Source organism: Anomaloglossus baeobatrachus, chromosome 1, assembly GCF_048569485.1.
Source record: "Anomaloglossus baeobatrachus isolate aAnoBae1 chromosome 1, aAnoBae1.hap1, whole genome shotgun sequence".
NCBI lineage: Eukaryota > Metazoa > Chordata > Amphibia > Anura > Aromobatidae > Anomaloglossus > Anomaloglossus baeobatrachus.
Window position 1 is genome coordinate 153,134,228 of NC_134353.1, and position 19,461 is coordinate 153,153,688.

Below are 19,461 nucleotides of genomic sequence, written 5' to 3' on the forward strand. Positions count from 1 at the left end.
GCTGGGGACAGAGAGGCTGATGCTGGGGACAGAGAGGCTGATGCTGGGGACAGAGAGGCTGATGCTAGGGACAGAAAAGGCTGATGCTGGGAGGAGAGAGGCTGATGCTGGGAGGAGAGAGGCTGATGCTGGGAGGAGAGAGGCTGATGCTGGGATGAGAGAGGCTGATGCTGGGATGAGAGAGGCTGATGCTGGGATGAGAGAGGCTGATGCTGGGATGAGAGAGGCTGATGCTGGGGACAGAGAGGCTGATGCTGGGGACAGAGAGGCTGATGCTGGGGACAGAGAGGCTGATGCTGGGGACAGAGAGGCTGATGCTGGGAGGAGAGAGGCTGATGCTGGGAGGAGAGAGGCTGATGCTGGGATGAGAGAGGCTGATGCTGGGAGGAGAGAGGCTGATGCTGGGAGGAGAGAGGCTGATGCTGCGGGCAGAGAGGCTGATGCTGCGGGCAGAGAGGCTGATGCTGCGGGTAGAGAGGCTGATGCTGGTGCAGCATGGCGGATGGAGCACGTTTGGGAGTGCGCAGCATGGCGGATGGAGCACGTTTGGGAGTGCGCAGCATGGCGGATGGAGCACGTTTGGGAGTGCGCAGCATGGCGGATGGACCACGTTTGGGAGTGCGCAGCATGGCGGATGGAGCACGTTTGGGAGTGCGCAGCATGGCGGATGGAGCACGTTTGGGAGTGCGCAGCATGGCGGATGGAGCACGTTTGGGAGTGCGCAGCATGGCGGATGGAGCACGTTTGGGAGTGCGCAGCATGGCGGATGGAGCACGTTTGGGAGTGCGCAGCATGGCGGATGGAGCACGTTTGGGAGTGCGCAGCATGGCGGATGGAGCACGTTTGGGAGTGCGCAGCATGGCGGATGGAGCACGTTTGGGAGTGCGCAGCATGGCGGATGGAGCACGTTTGGGAGTGCGCAGTATGGCGGATTGAGCACGTTTGGGAGTGCGCAGCATGGGAGATGGAGCACGATGGGGAGTGCGCTGCATGGGGGATGGAGCACGATGGGGAGTGCGGAGTATGGCGGATGGAGCACGTTTGGGAGTGCGCAGCATGGCGGATGGAGCACGTTTGGGAGTGCGCAGCATGGGAGATGGAGCACGATGGGGAGTGCGCTGCATGGGGGATGGAGCACGATGGGAAGTGCACACCTCCCCCCAACACACACACGCGCGCACTGCACAACACACCACACACACACACACTGGGAACCACAAACAACTGCCCTACACAGACACCCACACACACAGACAACGCTGCACACACAAATATACGCACATACTGCACAACACACACATTGCACAAAACATACCTCCCCCCAAAACACACCACACACATACAAACCGCGCAACACACACACACACACACACACAGCGCTCCACAAACAACGCAACACACGCAACACACATACAACACCGCTCTCACCCCCCGTCACACCCAGACAACACCCAGAACATGTACAGCGCCTACACAAACACTTGGTAACTACACACAACAATATCTATATATATAACAAAAATCATACATGAACTACACAATACGTAAATTCTAGAATACCCGATGCGTAGAATCTGGCCACCTTCTAGTATATATATATATATATATATATATATATATATATATATATATATATATATATATATATATGTACATATATATACATATACACACACACACACACACATCTATTTCTGATCGCTCTGTGTGGATGGGAAGTGCAGTTAGCCTGCCTTCACAGGCTATTAAATGAGCGGGCAGCTAAGATTATAGGGAGGATGACACATGCTTGAAACAAAGTTGTTTACCATATATACAGTCATATGAAAAAGTTTAGGCACACCTATTAATGTTAATCTTTTTTTCTTCATAACAATTTGGGTTTTTGCAACAGCTATTTCAGTTTCATGTATCTAATAACTGATGGACTATTTCTGGATTGAAATGAGGTTTATTGTACTAACAGAAAATGTGCAATCTGCATTTAAACTAAATTTGACCGGTTCATAAGTATGGGCACCCTTATCAATTTCTTGTTTTGAACACTCCTAACTACTTTTTACTGACTTACTAAAGCACTAAATTGGTTTTGTAACCTCATTGAGCTTTGAACTTCATAGGCAGGTGTATCCAATCATGAGAAAAGGTATTTAAGGTGGCCACTTGCAAGTTGTTTTCCTATTTGAATCTCCTATGAAGAGTGGCATTATGGGCTCCTCAAAAAAACTCTCAAATGATCTGAAAACAAAGATTATTCAACATAGTTGTTCAGGGGAAGGATACAAAAAGTTGTCTCAGAGATTTAAACTGTCAGTTTCCACTGTGAGGAACATAGTAAGGAAATGGAAGAACAGAGGTACAGTTCTTGTTAAGCCCAGAAGTGGCAGGCCAAGAAAAATATCAGAAAGGCAGAGAAGAAGAATGGTAAGAACACAATCCACAGACCAACTCCAAAGACCTGCAGCATCATATTGCTGCAGATGGTGTCATTGTACATCGGTCAACAATACAGCGCACGTTGCACAAGGAGAAGCTGTATGGGAGAGTGATGCGAAAGAAGCCGTTTCTGCAAGCACGCCACAAACAGAGTCGCCTGAGGTATGCAAAAGCACATTTGGACAAGCCAGTTACATTTCGCTGACATCCAGCAACGATCTGGCCCCTGCTGTTAGGTCGCCGGTCGTTGCTGAATGTCCTGGACCATTTTTTGGTCGTTGCTCTCCCGCTGTGAAGCACACATCGCTGTGTTTGACAGCGAGAGAGCAATGATCTGAATGTGCAGGGAGCAGGCTTCTGCGGACGCTGGTAACCAAGGTACACATCGCGTAACCAAGCAAAGCGCTTTACTTGGTTACCCGATATTTACCTTGGTTACCAGCGTCCGCAGCTTCTAGAAGCCGGCACCCTGCTCACTGCACAAGTAGCCAAGGTACACATCGGGTAACTATAAGCAAAGCGCTTTGCTTAGTAACCCGATATGTACTATGGTTACCAAGCACAGCGTCGTTACACGGGTCGCTGGTGGCTGATCTCTGTGGAGATCTGCCTGATTGACTGCTCATCAGCGACCATGTAGCAACGCTCCAGCGATCCCTGCCAGGTCAGATCGCTGGTGGGATCGCTGGAGCGTCGCTAAGTGTGACGGTACCTTTACATGCAGCATACTGAACTAATGAATGCTTGATTGGAGGATAGAAGAAGATTCTAAATAATCAGATGAGTTGATATGACAGATATGGTTAAGCACTCTGGGCTTCTATTGACATACTGCATTACATATTCAGACTCCTATAAATGACTTTGGAGGAAACCTGGCTTGATCATCAGAATCTCGAATAAAACTTGTTTTACATGTCCTCCTTAGCAAAGACTTATTTTATATTTACTGTAAAGTACTATATTTAAGGTGAAGAAAAGTGGTAAAAATGGATATGATCCTTAAATATTTCTTAAAATATTCAACTAAGATTTATGATAATCTGCTTTTCCCAGATGACTGGCGTCCCAGGAATAGCTGCCTTTTAGCACCCTTCTCAGGGTTGGATAGAGGGAGTGGGACTACACTATCCACTGACGTTTGGTATGGAAAAATTAATCCAAAAATTAGAACATAGAATCAGGAATTTCCAGGCATATTCCCACGCTGGTACTTAACCGTCTTCAAACTTGTTAGACTTCAAATTAAAGAGGGTTAGTACATTTACCTTATAATGGGTAATGATCACGGAAATTCTCAAAAACTGACGCTCAAGCTCAGCAGGACATTTTATGTTCTTTACGGTGTAAAGCGGGCTTTACAAGCTACGATATCGCTAGCAATTTCAAGCGATATCGAGTGTGAGAGCACCCGCCCCCATCGCACATGCTATATCGTGTGATCGCTGCCGCAGCGAACATTATCGCTACGGCAGCGTCACACGCACTTAACCTGGTCGGCGTCGTCGCTGTGACTGCCGAACAATCCCTCCCTCAAGGGGGAGGGACGTTTGGCGTCACCGCGACGTCACTAAGCGGCCGGCCAATCAAAGCGGAGGGGCGGAGATGAGCGGGACGTAACATCCCGCCCACCTCCTTCCTTCCTCATTGTGGCCGGCGGCAGGTAAGGAGACGTTCCTCGCTCCTGCGGTGTCACACACAGCGATGTGTGCTGCCGCATGAGCGATGAACAACATGGATAAACAAACCTTACCGTTTTTTGAGTTTTGGACGACCTCTCCATGGTGAACGATTTTCACCATTTTTGAGGTCGCTTAAGGACGCTGGTGTCACACGCTGCAATATCGTTAATGACGCTGGATGTGCGTCACTAACAACGTGACCCCGACGATAAAACATTAACGATATCGTAGCGTGTAAAGCCCCCTTAAGAGCAGAGTAGGCTATTGAGAAAATTATCTGACTGCACCTTATCAGCCAAAAAAAACAAACAAGGAGAGAGCGGTGATATTATATTGGGTGCAGGTGTATATTATTGTAAATTATACAAATAAATGTTTACTATTGTGTATTATGTTTATTTTAGTTGCTGCTGAGGATCACAGTCAAAGAAGTTGTTTTGTTTGCGCTATACTGAGCCATGGAAATGAAGATGGGATTTATGCTCGAGATAAGATTTTCACACTGAAGTGGTTGGTTACGTTTTTCAGTAAAAGTAATTGCAAGAGCCTTGTTGGCAAGCCAAAGTTATTTTTTATCCAGGTAACTTACTGTCTGCCCCATGGGGTTTTTGCCTTCCTCTGGATCAACATGTTAGTCTATAGGTTGAACTCGATGGACTTAAACTGTTATTCCCATCTCCAAAATCCTATCCCAATATGTATTAGGTGTAATAATAATTATAATAATAATAATATTAGGAAATACCTAAACTTAGAAATATAGTATAGTTCTTCTGATTTACTGTCGCTTACCTCATGTTCATAGCATTGCAGGACCTTAGATATCCATGGTTATGACTACGCAAATGTAGCGCCACTGAACCCATCAGTGCACTACAAGGTACTGCATTCTGTCAAAGATGCAGGGCCTACCCTCAGGGACCTGGAAGACCAGTGGCGGTAACAGCAAAACGCATTATAATCCCAGTTTTTCCCCCATCCACAGACTGGACTAGAATTGGGCCCAATGGATGGCCACCCAGGGGTGAAGCCGATCCAGTCCACTAGACAACAACCAGGTGGGAGGGGACAGACAGTTAGACAATAAGTGGAAGTGAGAGAGAACGGACGTAACTGGACTGACACGGGAGTGTGACAGTGACCTGAGGGCCCAGGCGTATGGTTGCTGGTGGAGTACAGCGAAGTACTCCCGGAACCATAGTACCGACGGGGTACAGAGCCCTAGGTCAGGAAAACGCTCCAGGCAAACCTGGTAACATCTGCACAGTGAGAGGGACCATCCAGGACCTCACTGACCTTAGAAATCTGGGGGCACCAGCAGTAACGGGAGAACCAGGGACCGGAACAGAACACTGACCATACAGAGTTCACACTGCCGCCGTATGAACCAGAGACTTAGAGACAAACCGGAGGGAACTCCCAGACGCTCCAAGCCACAGGGACCCACCAACTTGAGAAAGGTGCAGGGGAAAGAAGCCACCAAGTCATCAACCCAGCACTGGGACTAAGGGAACCACAGGTGAACACCAGCCTTCCTCCGGGTACCAGTTACCGTCTACTGTCAGTAAAGAGTAGAGATGTGTTCGAATTCAGTTCGTCGAACGGCGGGTGTGTTCGTCAAACACCTTCGAACCCAATTGAAAACAATGGCAGGCAAACACAAACACATAGAAAACACAAAAAAAAGGTTCAGCTTACCAGCGTAGAAGCCACAGGACAAATCAGGAGGTGCACAGATCGATCCAGATGAGCCAGTTCTGGTATGAAGTACGTATATACAGAGTAAACTCCTTCTACGGTGTCCAAAAGTGAAACTACTCAGAAGTCTTTATAGGGAAAGGACATGTGACATACACAGCCAATGACACATGCCCTTGCTTGTGTGCAAAAAATGCACTTTGCTGTGTGTGTGTGTAATTGGCTGACAGCCTGCACCGCCCCACTGTACGTGCGGTTAGGAAAAAAAAATGGAGGTCGCCATTATTTCAGGAACCCCAGCTCCCCCCCTACACTATACATTGAATTTGGATATTATTATCAATATTGCGCACATTGCGTAGTGTCCATGCGTATAATTCTGCAGCGATTTGGCAGCACATGTGAATGTATTGTGACTGCACAATTGATGCAGAATGTATGTGGGCTGGATGCTTGCTCTGCCATTCATCTCGGCTCCATGCCCGCTGACGGCAGAAGGTACTTTCACACTTGCGTTGAACGGCATCCGTCACAATGCGTTGTGTGACGCATGTGACGGATGCGTTGTAAATAGTGTGATATGAAGGCAACGGATTCCTGTGAAATAACGCGTTGAGTTAAGCCGAGAGAGAGTGCACACACAACCGGCACTACAACACTCATCACCACACACACGCAGGCACTACCGCCCCCATCATCATCACCGCACACACGCAAGCACTACCGCCCCCATCATCATCCCCGCACACCCCGGCACTACCGCCCCCATCATCATTCCCGCCCGCCCCCATCATCATCACCACACACCCCCCGGCACCCTCGCCCCCATCATCACCACACACACGCAAACATTACCGCCCCCATCATCATCCCCGACCACACCCTGGCACTACCACCCCCAGCGTCATCCCCGCATTCACGCAGGCACTACCTGAGTGAAGTCTCCGGTGACAGTGCGGCTCAATTCAGTTGCTGCGTGGAGCTGACACAGAGCGGTCGTGTTCTATGGCGCTCCCTGTCAGCTTCATGTAGCAGAGCTGAAAGCGTCATGTGGATTACTTCGTACCTGGATGGGTGGTTGGGGATTAATAAAGTGGTAAATCAGGGTTTTTTTGTCTTTTATTCCAAATAAAGGATTTTTCGTTGTGTGTGTTTATTTACTTTCACTTACAGGTTAATCATGGAAGGTATCTCGGGGAGACGCCTGCCATGATTAACCTAGGACTTAGTGCCAGCTGTAAGCTGCCATTTAACTCCTTATTACCCCGATTGCCACCGCACCAGGGCAATTCGGGATTAGCTGGGTAGAGTCCCGGACCTGTCGCATCTAATGAATGCGGCAATTCCAGGCGGCTGCTGGCTGATATTGTTAGGGTGGTGGGCTCCCCATAACGTGGCGCACCCCATCCTGACAATACCAGCCTCCAGCTATGTGGCTTTATCTTGGCTGGTATCAAAATTGGAGGGAACCGCATTTTTTTTTTTATTATTTGTTTAATTTACTGCACGATATAGACCCGCCCACTGGCAGCTGTGATTGGTTGCAGTGAGACAGCTGTCACTCAGGGTGGGGGGGTGTCTGACTGCAACCAATCATGGGCGCCGGTGGACAGGAAATACGAGATTGAATAATGAATGGCAGCCATTTTAAAAAGAGGAAAAGCCACCGGAGCTTTGTGACAGCCATGCAGCTGATCGGTGAGTAGGAAAGAGAGGGGGGTTCTGCTGGGGACGCAGGAAGCATGCAAATACGCAACGTGCGCACATAGCCTTACTGTGAAAAGCCACGCTTTTTGTGATCGAACAGTTATCAAACGTTAAGTCGAACTGTCGAACGTGAAACAAATCGTTCGAGTTCGTCGAACATCGCCCAAAACAACTTGAATTTGGAATTGGCGAATGATTCGAGTCGAACATCGCTCATCTCTAGTAAAGAGAACCAGTTACACAGCAATCCCTCATGTGGCCTCCTTTTCTTCCACGCCCAAGTCCTCCACCTACCTTCCTGGGGCCCCGGCCCTGCTTGTGGAGGGCCCAACATCCAGTCTGCCGTCAACACCAGCCCCAGCGGAGAGACTGTGCAATGGCGGTTCTATCTCCATAACCACAACCCGCAAGTGGCGTCACGACAAACTTTATTGAACATTCCCCTGTATATAACCCTTTTTAAAGCGATCCCCAGGGTCACGGAACTGGGCAACGGCCACCCAGTGACACATCCCAGTAGTACACTGCCCGGGACCGAGTACCACATAGCACATATATAGTCACAGTTCATTAATTGCTTGTGGTCGTAACTATAAATACTTAAGATCTGCAATGCCCTGAACATGAGGTAAGCAACATTGCTAATCAGAACTATACTATATTTCGCAAATCCCCTGAGTGACTGCAGTGAGCTGGGCGTTCAGCTGTGCTTTCACTCAGGTTACTCACGGCCACAGCTGCAGTCCTCCACCTGAGAGCGGTGGCCGCAAGTAACCACAGTGACAGCACAGCTAATCGCGCTACTCACTTCAGTTGCTGCATGGAGCTGACAGGAGCGGCAGTGTTCTACTGCCGCTCTTGTCAGCTTCCGATGTAGCCGTGCAATCAAAATGAAGTCGGATGAAGTCCGAATTCATTCTGATCGCGCGGCACTATGTCGCAGCCAGCCATGCTCTTTTTGACAGTGCGGTCCCACTCGGCGCTGCTGCAAGTCTATAGGGATGCTGCAGAGCCGAGTGGGACCGCACTGTCAAAAATGTGAATTCTGGATGCTTTTCCCACTCTGTCTATGGCAGAGCAAGCATCCAGAACGCATGAATTCTCCAGGAATGTGCGCATGTTGCGTTCTGCCGAATGCGTCTCAGAACGCAGCTTTTTCGGCTGCGTTCTGAGATGCACAGGCAGTGAATTACACACTGCGGAATTGAACGGAAAGTGCGCACATGGCCTAAAACTATGAAACTGCACATGTGATTGATGTGTCGTCTGCAACTCACTGACCCTCCCTGAACCACAAACTCACCACCCTTCTGGCCATCTGTCAAAAATGGTGGTTAAGCATTGCTTGCTCCTGTGAGTGTGATTATAGCAAAATTGGCCTGACTATTCACGGACAGATTATTATAAGAGAATGCTAGAATGACTTTCCAGGACGAAGGTAAAGTTAGTAATTGATGAAAAGGGTTAATTATAATGATAGGTTCCCTATATATACACACCTACCACAATCAGCAGTGTGAACCAGGGGCAGACACATAGCAAAGGGCCCCTGTGAAACAATTTGGTATGCCCCACCACCTTTTTCTTAAAGGGGGGGGTCTTTCATTTTAAATTTTGTGTTCATCTTACGCTAGGGAAAATTAATCAAATCAGGAGTTACTCATTTTCACTTGGCCTATTGATTTCTCTGTTACTGCTCCCTCAAGGTTCACAGGCAGCAGTGATAATGTCATACGTGACCACTTTAGCTAATCACAGGGCTCAGCAACTTGTGCCATCTACCTTGCATGACTGCTGAGCTCAGTGATTAGCTTCAGCAGTCATATGTTTTAGTCATGGCATCACAGATGCAGCCTGAAAAAAATGCCAGAAAGGTAGAAAAGAGGAGGAGGATAAGAAACCCTGATTTTGTTTTTCCCTACCACAAGCCTAAGGGCATTAAATGAATTAAACCAGAAAATCCTTTTAAGTAACTATTTAATACAATAAAAATATGCTGGATACACATCAGAAAATCACAATGCACATGTAATGCAAGTACATAGGACACTGCACACACGTTACAACAGTACAGTGCACACGAGACACATTACACAAGCATAGCGCACACACACTTTCCACACGTCATACAAGCACAGCAGAAACGAGAGTTGTCACACAAAAAACAGTGCACACATACACACGTAAAGTGCACATATTATAAACATGACACAAGTACACTGCTCACATCACAAAAGTGCACGACACAATAGATTGGTATTTAACAGGGAGAAATGCAAAATTCTACATCTCTTCAAGAAAAACAAAAATAACATCTCCAGTATGGGAGGAATAGAAATAAGCAACAGCACGTGTAAAAAAAAACAAACCCTTTTGTATACTGATAGATCACAGACTGTACCAGAATCAACAGTGCGATGCAGCAGCAAAAAAGACAAACAATTTCTTGGATGTATTAAGAGGGTAGATCACATGAAGTAATTATCCTCCTCTACTCCTCTTTGGTCAGACCGCATCTGGAATACTGTATCTATTTGTGGGCACCACATTTAAAAAAAAAAATTAGAAAAACTGGAGCAAAGTCAGAAAAGAGATACCAGGATAGTGATTTGACTGCAAAATATGTCCTACAAGGAACTGTTGAAGGATTTGGGAGTGTTTAGCTAGCCAAAAAGAAGGCCAAGTGAAGACTTAATACCTGTCTACAAATATTTGAATAAATCATACGGAGAAAAGAGGCTTAACCATCCACGCTGCCGTGAAGAATTCATGATACTTATGAAGTTGAACAGTGATTTATTCTTCAAGTTTCAGAGATTGTAGTCTCATTTCATCAGGAAATCACAGGATACTTATATAGATGCCAGAAATTTGAAAAAGGATGCGCAGTTATATAGCAACATGTACGCATATAAATTTATACATTTGAACTGCACCAAACTGACACAGAATACACATTATGCAGCGTATATTTAGAATGGTTAGGTTGTTGTTGGGTTAAAAAAGGAAAAGAAAAAAAGAAAGAAAAAGAGGAACAAAGGAATTGAACTGGTGTATGTGTTACTTATTCACTCTGAAAGCCTAAAGCACACGGGATGAGAGCCACAAGAGCGTAGTGCAAAGGGAATATACTCATGTGGAGGAAAAATGATGGAAGAAATCAAAGTTATCAAATAGATAAAATTAGTAGATTAATAAATGAAATGATGGATTAATACATTAATGATTTATTATAGATAATGAATAAAGTAGTAATTAAGTGATGGACGTTTATAGATGGTGTTGAATGATGAAGGGAAAAAAAAAAAAAAAAAAAAAGAGTAGACATAGGAATGCAGAGTGAAGATGAGACTACGGCCAGGTAAGATTCTTACATTGAAGGAACGCGAAAGACAGAGAATCTGAAACAAAGAACAAGTGTCTTCCAAGGAAACCATCACACGTGTGGGAGAGGAAAATATCTCAAGATCAATACAAATATCTGAAGGCATGTCACAGTGTAGAAGGAGCAACCTTATTCTCATTTGCACATGGAAACACAAGAAGCAATGGAATGAAACTGAAACAGATTAGATATTATAATTTTTTTTTTATTTTATTTTTTTACAGTGATGGCAGTCAATAAGTGGCACAGACTGCCATGAGAGGTGGAGAGTTCTCCTTCAAAGGAAGTCTTCAAACAGAGGCTGGAGAGTGAGATGTTTTAATGAATTCTGTATTAAGCTGGGGGTTGAACACGATGACCCTAGATGTCCCTTCCAACTCTAACATTCTATGATTACACAATGAATAGATACATCAGACAAGCCCAAACAGACACAAGACATCATAAACAAGTTAGTTACACAGCTAACATTAGTTATCACAGGCAGATTCACACATACCAAATATACATGCACATACACACACATGCTATATATATATATACAGAGACACACATTATATATACACATATACAGTTGAAACCAGATGTTTACATACACTATCTAAAAAGACACATCTGCTTGTTTTTCTCACTATCTGACATGAAATCAGAATAAACCTTTCCCGTTTTCGGTCAATTAGGATTACCAAAATTATATTTGCCAAATGCCAAAATAATGAGAGAGAGAGAATGTTTTAAGGCATTTTTATTAATTTCTGCAAAGTCAAAAGTTTACATAAATTTCTTTAGTATTTGGTCACATTGCCCTTAAACTGTATGACTTGTGTGAAACACTTTGGATATCCTTCCACAAGCTTCTTACAATAGTTGGTATGAATTTGGGCCCATTCCTCCTGACAGAACTGGTGTAACCGAGCCATGTTTGTAGGTCACTTTCCTCACACCGGCTTTTTCAGCTTTGCCCATAAATTTTCAATAGGCTTGAGATCAGGGCTTTGTGATGGTCACTCCAAATCATTGACTGGTATGGAGACAGGACATTTGGTGAAGGTATACAAGGTAGGTACTATTTCAGAGGACCTGAAAACTAGCAAACTTTCCGAAAACTGACTGGAGACATTGCTCAGGCACCTCCATAAAGGTGAAAGATGCCTAAATTACCCTGTGTTTCTCAGCCATAGATTGAGAGACACTTTGGATTAAACGCACTGCACCTGTAAGAGAAGGGGAGGGTGCAACCACGCACCCTAAGTATGCTTCTCGTAGATCTGTGCAGCATGCTTAGGCCCCGGAAGCAAGAAGCTACAGCAGGGACTGGAAGAGGGACAATAATATTCTCTTCTGGCTTCCACAACCCTTCCAATCTATTAAAAATAGGGTTTTACCTCTCACCTTCTTAATGGCCAGAATGTTCATTACCTTATATATGTATGTCCTCTAAGCTGACTGGTAGAGGCAAGTTACCAAGATCCTTGAAGTGACTCAGAGGACAGACTTGGGAAGAGACACGTGGAAGAAATTGGGTATATGTAACGAGGCCAGAAGCTTCAACTTGTAGGAGATTATATTAATTTAATTAAGAACCCCGAAAGGACCAATGTAGCGAGGATCCAATATGTAGAAAGGTACTTTGAGATGGATTTATCTCTATGAGAGGCAAACCTTGTCTCAAGGCTAAAAGCTAGGTGGGTTCAGACGTTTCTTATATGCATGCCTCTTAATCTGTTTGGATAATTTCATGAGTGTGGCTCGAGTGTCCTGCCAGATCTTGGAGAAACTCTTATCCAGGCTGTCAGCCGCAGTGATGCCCCTGGTAATGCGCACAGAAAAGGAGATGTTGGACTGATGACCATACATAATGAAGAATGGCGAAATCACTATGGTGAGAGTTGACAAAGTGTCGTAGGAAGTTGGTCAGGAATTTGTTGACCCACTCCAATTGACTATTAGACTGTGGATGGTAGGCAGAAGAGAAGTCCAAGGATACATTTGCAGGTAGCCTTCCAGAACCAGGATGTAAATTGGACTCCTCTGTCAAACACCATGTGGACCAGTAGACCGTGTAGTCTGAATAAACTTCTTAGTAAGTATTGGAGCAGATGGAAGACCACACATGGGAGTAAAGTGGGGCATTTTAGAAAAGCGATCTACAACCACCTAAATGACGGAGCACCCTGAGGATACCGGTAGGTCTGAGATGAAGTCCATCCCGATGCATGCAAGGTCCCTCTGCTCACCCCAGAACATATCTAGCCCCATTTGAAGATCACCATCAGGATGATTCAGAGGAGGCATGGGAGCAGGTCGTGTGGACCTTTGGACCCTGCCCAGTAACAGTATTTATTTTAGTTCATGGCCCTCTTCTAGTTGTGAGAGTCCTCCCCCACACTTTGTCCACCCCTGGACTACAGCATTAGTGCTGGGGCAGCATAAAAAAATATTTTTTTTTGTGATCGAGGTAAGTAAACAGGAGTTAAAACATTGTCTGAGTTGGTGTAGGAACTCTACTACATCTGACGCTGCTTATCTTCTAACCTTATAATAAACCACAGAAAAATAAAATAAAAAAGACAACACTATTGTGTGATAGAAAGCCGATTTTTTTAATCCCCAGCCTCGATTTTGTAAGTGGTATTTGTACCCCTCAAAACACAAAACAGGAAGTAGAACTTTTTGATTTTATTCCTTGAATATTGCAGATAAAAGGTGTAGCCCTGCTGTTAATGAGAAAGCTGCAGTGATATCAAATGCAAATCTCTAGACTTCATGGCAGCAATCTTCAAAGACAACATTAAATGATTATATCCAGGCATGGATTTTTATCATTCAAAATTAGAGTTGAGTGGACTTCCAATAATCCGGGTCCGGCGGATCAGTCGTGGGTTGTCAAAGAAGTCCGGATCCGATCCGGAATCCGGACCAATGTATGTCAATGGGGAGCGGTTTCGGGACGAGGAGAGGGCGAGGGCGAGAGAGAGAGGGAGAGAGAAAAAAAAAAAACAACAAAAAAAACAGATCATGCAGACGGATTCCCGCGTCAGAGTCGAACCCGGATCGGGCGGTCAAACCGCGCGGATCCGGATTTGTACAATTCGGGTCCGCTCAACACTATTCAAAATACAGAATTTCCTCATTGGATGCTATCTAAGGCCACTTTTACTAATGGTGATGAAAAATACTTGAGTCAACCTCAGGAATAGTTCCCAAACCTGGAAATACAGTTAGGCTATGTGCGCACTGGGAAATGGAATTTTCTTGAGAAAATTCCGCATGCTCTCAAAGATTACCGCACCCGCGGTAAAAAACCGCGGGAAACCGCACCCGAAAACCGCATGCGGTTTGCCACGGTTTGCTGCGGTTTTACCGCGGTATTATTCGCGGTATTGCCGCGGTTTTGCCGCGTGCGGGTTGGGATGTGCTTTATTGCATTCAATGCAATAAAGCACATTGAAAAAAAAAAGTCATTTAATTCTGAGATAGTAGATAAAAGAATAGATAGAGGGATAGATAGACAGACAGAGGGATAGATAGGTAGATAGATAGAGGACAGATCGCTGCATTTCCCACGGTCGGCAGTGAGTTCACATTACCGGCCGTGGGAAATGACCGGTAATTACCTCTGCTGTCTGCTGCTTTCATTCAGCGCTGTGTCTGTGACAGTCGCGGCTGGATGTAAGCAGCGCAGGACCTGTGGATTACGCCGGAGCGGTGGATTACGCCGGAGCTTTGTTTGGGAGGGGTTAATAAAATGGTGAACGAGGCTTGTTTGTTTTATTTAAAATAAAGGATTTTTCGGTGTCTGTGTTTTATTCACTTTACTTACGGGTTGATCATGTCAGCTGTCACATAGACGCTGCCATGATCAAGCCTGGAGTTAATGGCGGTGGTCCCCCACCATCATTAACCCCTTGTATTACCTTGCTGCCACTGCTACACGGTGGCAAGAAGAGCCGGGGACACGCCGGTATTGCCGCATAATGCATGCGACAGTGCTGGGGCAGCTGCGGCTGATATTCTCGGCTGCGGGAGGGGGAGTGAGGCGGGGGACATTACCCCTGCCCCTCTCCCTCCCCAGCCTGAGAATACTGGGCCGCCGCTGTGTGCTTACCTCGGCTGGAAGGTAAATATGCAGTGGAGCCCACGTTCTTTGTTTTCAATATTTCCATTTTCTTTCTATGTGTGTTCTATGTGTCTGTGTTCTATGTGTCTATGATGTCTATCTGTGTCTGTGATGTGTGTGTTTACTCTCTGCACGGCTTCCTCTTCCTGTAATGACATCACTTCCCTGCAAAACCGCAGACAGGCGATGCACATTACCGGAGGTAAACCGCGAAATACCGCAGGGAATAACGCAGTAAAACGCAGTGAACCGCACAGAATTTGCTGCCTGCGTTATTCCCTGCGGGATTTCATGATTAACATTGGAGTCAATGGAGTGAAATCCCGCAGCGATGTGCGGAAAAGAAGTGACATGCACTTGTTTTTGCTGCGGGATTCCCGCAGCAAAACATGCAGCTGTCAAATTCCGCCCAGTGCGCACAGGATTTTTTTTCTCCATAGGATTTGCTGGTGATTCACTGCAGAGATGTTATGAACATTTTCTGCAGCGAAACATGCAGCAAATCCGCGGAAAATCCGCAGCAAAATCCGGTAAGTGCGCACATAGCCTTAATTTGCTTTCTCATTATAGATTTCCTTTTTTTTTTCTTTCTTAAAGGTTCTACTCATGAATTTTAACTCAAAATACTGCTGTGTGAGAGTGGTTAAAAACATGCTCTCCCCTAGAAAAACTGATTTTCATGTTTTTAGAGAAAAACTAAATTGGCCACTGTTAAAAACACTGAGCAATAGCAGAAACATAGCGTAGGTAGTCTGAAGATGCACCAAAATCATCAGAGTAAAGCATACGCTGTGATTATTTCCCAGGAATGGCCAACTAATCATCATTTTCATCTAAAAGCATAGAAAGTCATTATTCTTGTTTCATAAAAGCAACAAAAAAAGAAAATCTTTGAACCAGAATGTTGACAAAAATTACATAAACTCCAACAACCTTGGTAAATGTGGCCAAAATCTAATATGGTGCAGAATATAGCTTGTTGGCATTACAGTTTTGCACACAAATTACCAATCAAATTAGCTTACCAAGTCTGTTTTGCGCTCACTGTACTACAAATTTACATTTGAGAAATACAACCAATAAAATTATTTTTTTTAAATGTTTTTGTTAAAAATATTATTTTTAATACATCAGGCTTGTAGAGGAGAAAAATGGGATTTTGGAACAGAAACTGATGGCATATCTGACACTGTCCACAGTTCATCTCCACAAATTTTAAGAGAGGAAGATATGTTATATGCATATTCCACACCGCCAGGTAAGACAGTGGCCATGACAATGCTAAGAATGTTCTGAGTGTTGCAATTTGACATTCCATAAAAGTATAGGTCCACTAGAAGAATGTTTTGGGTTTTTTTTTTATACCCCTCTCTTAATTTCTTCCTTCAGATCTTAAGAGGAAAGTGTAATCAGAAAATGTTTGCAATGTTGCAAAAAATAATCATGCGATCGGACCTCAGCTGCGGGCGACGGGCCAGTACTGAGGAGGGACGGGCCAGCACTAAGGAGGGGCGGGCTGGAACGGAGGAGGGGAGGGAGGGATTTATCTCCCTCTTCTCTGTTGCTGGCTATTGCCATTCTCGCACTGCACTCGCGGTACACCGGTGTACCGCGAGTGCAGAGCGATCTTTCTCTCACCCCATAGACTTGAATGGGTGCGAGAGAAAGAGTCTCGCATTACAGTGGCAGCATGCTGCGATTGTTTTCTCGGTCCGATTGGGGCCGAGAAAATAACCGCTCACGGGTGCTGGGACATAGGTTAATATTGGTCTGAGAGGAATGCGATGTTTTACCGCATTCCACTCGGTCTGATTTTCATGCCATGTGGCTTAGGCCGAAACATTAAAGTCTCTTAATTTCTAATTGACTAATAGAATCTTTGCAATTATTTTGTTCCATAGGATATTTTGCATGGAGAAACTCTATTAATGGTTCCTGGTTCATCCAAGCTCTGTGTAAGCAGCTTCAAGAACATGGAAATAGAATGGAATTAATGCAGATTCTGACCCGAGCAAACCATATGGTGGCACTACATTATGAATCCAGCAATGGTGGGAAAGAAATACCTTGCATTGTCTCGATGCTAACAAAAGAACTGTATCTATGACCTCATTTTATAGAAAATTACCTCTGCACAAAGCACCACAGAAGTTACTCATGTACCATTCTGTATCTAGAAGTAATGTGCTTCTCTGATATCCCGCCAGATAGTCAGGGCTTCTGCATAAAGTAATACAATTGTAACGTACTAGTGAATTTGATTTCTTCACTTTATATAATGGAAGGTTTGCAGTATGGCATCAACCTTGAACTCCATTTAATTGTGTGGCCCAAAATGGATCTTGCGTTTTGTTTTTTTTGTTTTTCGCAAACCAGCCAGAGGATGAGAATTTTTTTTTTATTATTCAAACCTCATGAGTGTGATGTGATAGCATGGGATGCATTCTGCTAATGACGCCCGGCTCCTGCACTGCTGCTAGTGTAAGCCTAGTGTCATTATACTGTGATCCTGCGATTGGAGCACAGCTGTGGAGGAGAGGGAGGGACTAATCTCCCTATCTTGTCCATTATCAGCTGATGCGATTATCGCACCTCACTTCAGTGCAGTGCAATCTTTCTCTCGCAGCCATAGACTTGTATGGGTGCGAGTGAAAAATAAAATCGGATTCCACCCGCAGCATGCTGAGATTGTTTTCTCGGTTTGACTGAAGCTGAGAAGAGAAAAAAAAAGAAAAGCAATTTTTAATCGCATTCCACACGCTCAGTTTTACTCGCTGTGCGTGCTTAGCCTTAGTGATGAAATTCTGTTAGTATCTTTATTTCTTTATTTTAAAGGGCTGGCAGTGCACAATATTTTTCTGCACAGCATTTACTCCCTGCCACTTAGGTCCCTAATTCTAAGGATTTTGAGGGAGGGGATGGCACAGAATTTGAACACTCACCTATCAGAATTGTTATAATCCATAATTTAATATTGTGAACAGCTTTACAATAAAATTCAGGCTCTCTTCAACCAGCACATATTTAAACATACAGAAATTTATCTAAATAATAATTTGCCATAGTGACAATCTGGTATGTTACCTGCTTACAGTTAGGGTTTTTTGCACATCCTAATTTGTTTGTACGTGTTCAACACGTATCGTCAGAATGTCTGGAAAAATAAATTAAAATAAAAATTCCAAAAATGGACGTCAGATTTGATAGTAGTAACCAATCAAAATTACCCATTTATCTGCCAGAATTCATCAGTCATTAACAACATTCTCAATTCCGCAGTAAAATCTGTATTCAGTGAAGACTTCCTCATTACGGAGATAGACTCTCACCAGTAACAACTGCAATCTTCTATGTAGGTAGAAGAGGGAGGAGGGGGCGGAGCTTTGCCTCTAGCTCCTCCCATCTTCAAAGAATTTCATCAGTGACAGCTGCTATCTCCTATCTCAGTAATGGGAAAGTCTTCACTGAACAGAATTTACGTCAGAAATGAGAATTTTGATCAGTTCTGACAGAGAAAGCAGATTTCTCTGATAAGATATATTACATAGTTGCTTATTTTCATGTGTACTACAGATTTATGAAATACAAATTAAAACGACGATTACGCTTTAAGTATTGTCAATCTGAAGTGAAATGCAGAGAAACATTACACCATGCTGGTGGTAGATTTGTGAATGTAACCAAGTCCTGTTCTTGGGTATAGGATCCATGTATGGTCACCTTATCACGTTTTGACTGTATTGGGCAAATGTTCACTTGTAGCCGTGCAAAATAGTATATGACCCCTTCCTGGAACATAATGTTGCCCCTTTACAAAGTAAGTTTCATGTTACACTATTTGTGTAAACTAAAGCACAGTAGCTTGGGCTATATAGACATATTTTACACCTATATACTGTGTATATATTAAAAGTTTTATTTTAACTGGAAGTTAATAACTACAACCAATCTTTTGGAGCATTCCACTAAAGTACATAAAATTGAGTTTGGCGGATAATACTTCTCAATTAGTACACTATTCTTTACCTCACCATGGTTAGCCTTCATTTATATAAAAATTAAAAAGAACATAGTTGGTCATGTTCCCTCAGATGTGTAATGTGTATCCACTGCTTGTAATAAAAGTTCATCTGGTATATCGGTCTCCTTCACACTCCAGTTTTCCAGGCTACGATCTGCGGCATCCACTAGTTCTGCATCTTCAGCAGCCTCTACAATTGAGGCATCATCAATACAAGATTCCCAGATCGTATCACAAGTCATAAGGTCGTCCTCAGTTAGGAACTCCATGGATTTTCCTACAGCCAACTCCAGTAGATCTGGTTTCATTTCTCTAATGTTACCATTTTCATCCATGGTAAGAGAACTTTCTTCGACTTCCCCCTGTAAGACATGTTTTGTATTAAATTCCGATATACAGTAATTCAGGCAAT

The 19,461-nt window shown here is 44.3% G+C and overlaps 2 protein-coding genes across 6 annotated transcripts in view; one reads left to right on the forward strand and one right to left on the reverse strand.

Annotated features, from left to right (window-relative positions):
* Positions 1–19,461, forward strand: part of LOC142308982 (caspase-3-like) — a 64,056-nt gene that overhangs the window by 44,173 nt on the left and 422 nt on the right. For both annotated transcript variants that reach the window (XM_075347148.1, XM_075347149.1), the window contains 3 exons: positions 4,523–4,698; positions 16,163–16,286; positions 16,930–19,385. In XM_075347148.1, the coding sequence (XP_075203263.1) occupies positions 4,523–4,698; positions 16,163–16,286; positions 16,930–17,135 (506 nt within the window). In that variant the 3' untranslated portion in view covers positions 17,136–19,385. The remainder of the gene's footprint in view (positions 1–4,522; positions 4,699–16,162; positions 16,287–16,929; positions 19,386–19,461) is intronic.
* PRIMPOL (primase and DNA directed polymerase) overlaps positions 17,965–19,461 on the reverse strand; it is a 103,417-nt gene continuing 101,920 nt past the window's right edge. For all 4 annotated transcript variants that reach the window (XM_075347144.1, XM_075347143.1, XM_075347145.1 and 1 more), the window contains one exon: positions 17,965–19,411. In XM_075347144.1, coding sequence (XP_075203259.1) covers positions 19,106–19,411 — 306 coding nt within the window. In that variant the 3' untranslated portion in view covers positions 17,965–19,105. The remainder of the gene's footprint in view (positions 19,412–19,461) is intronic.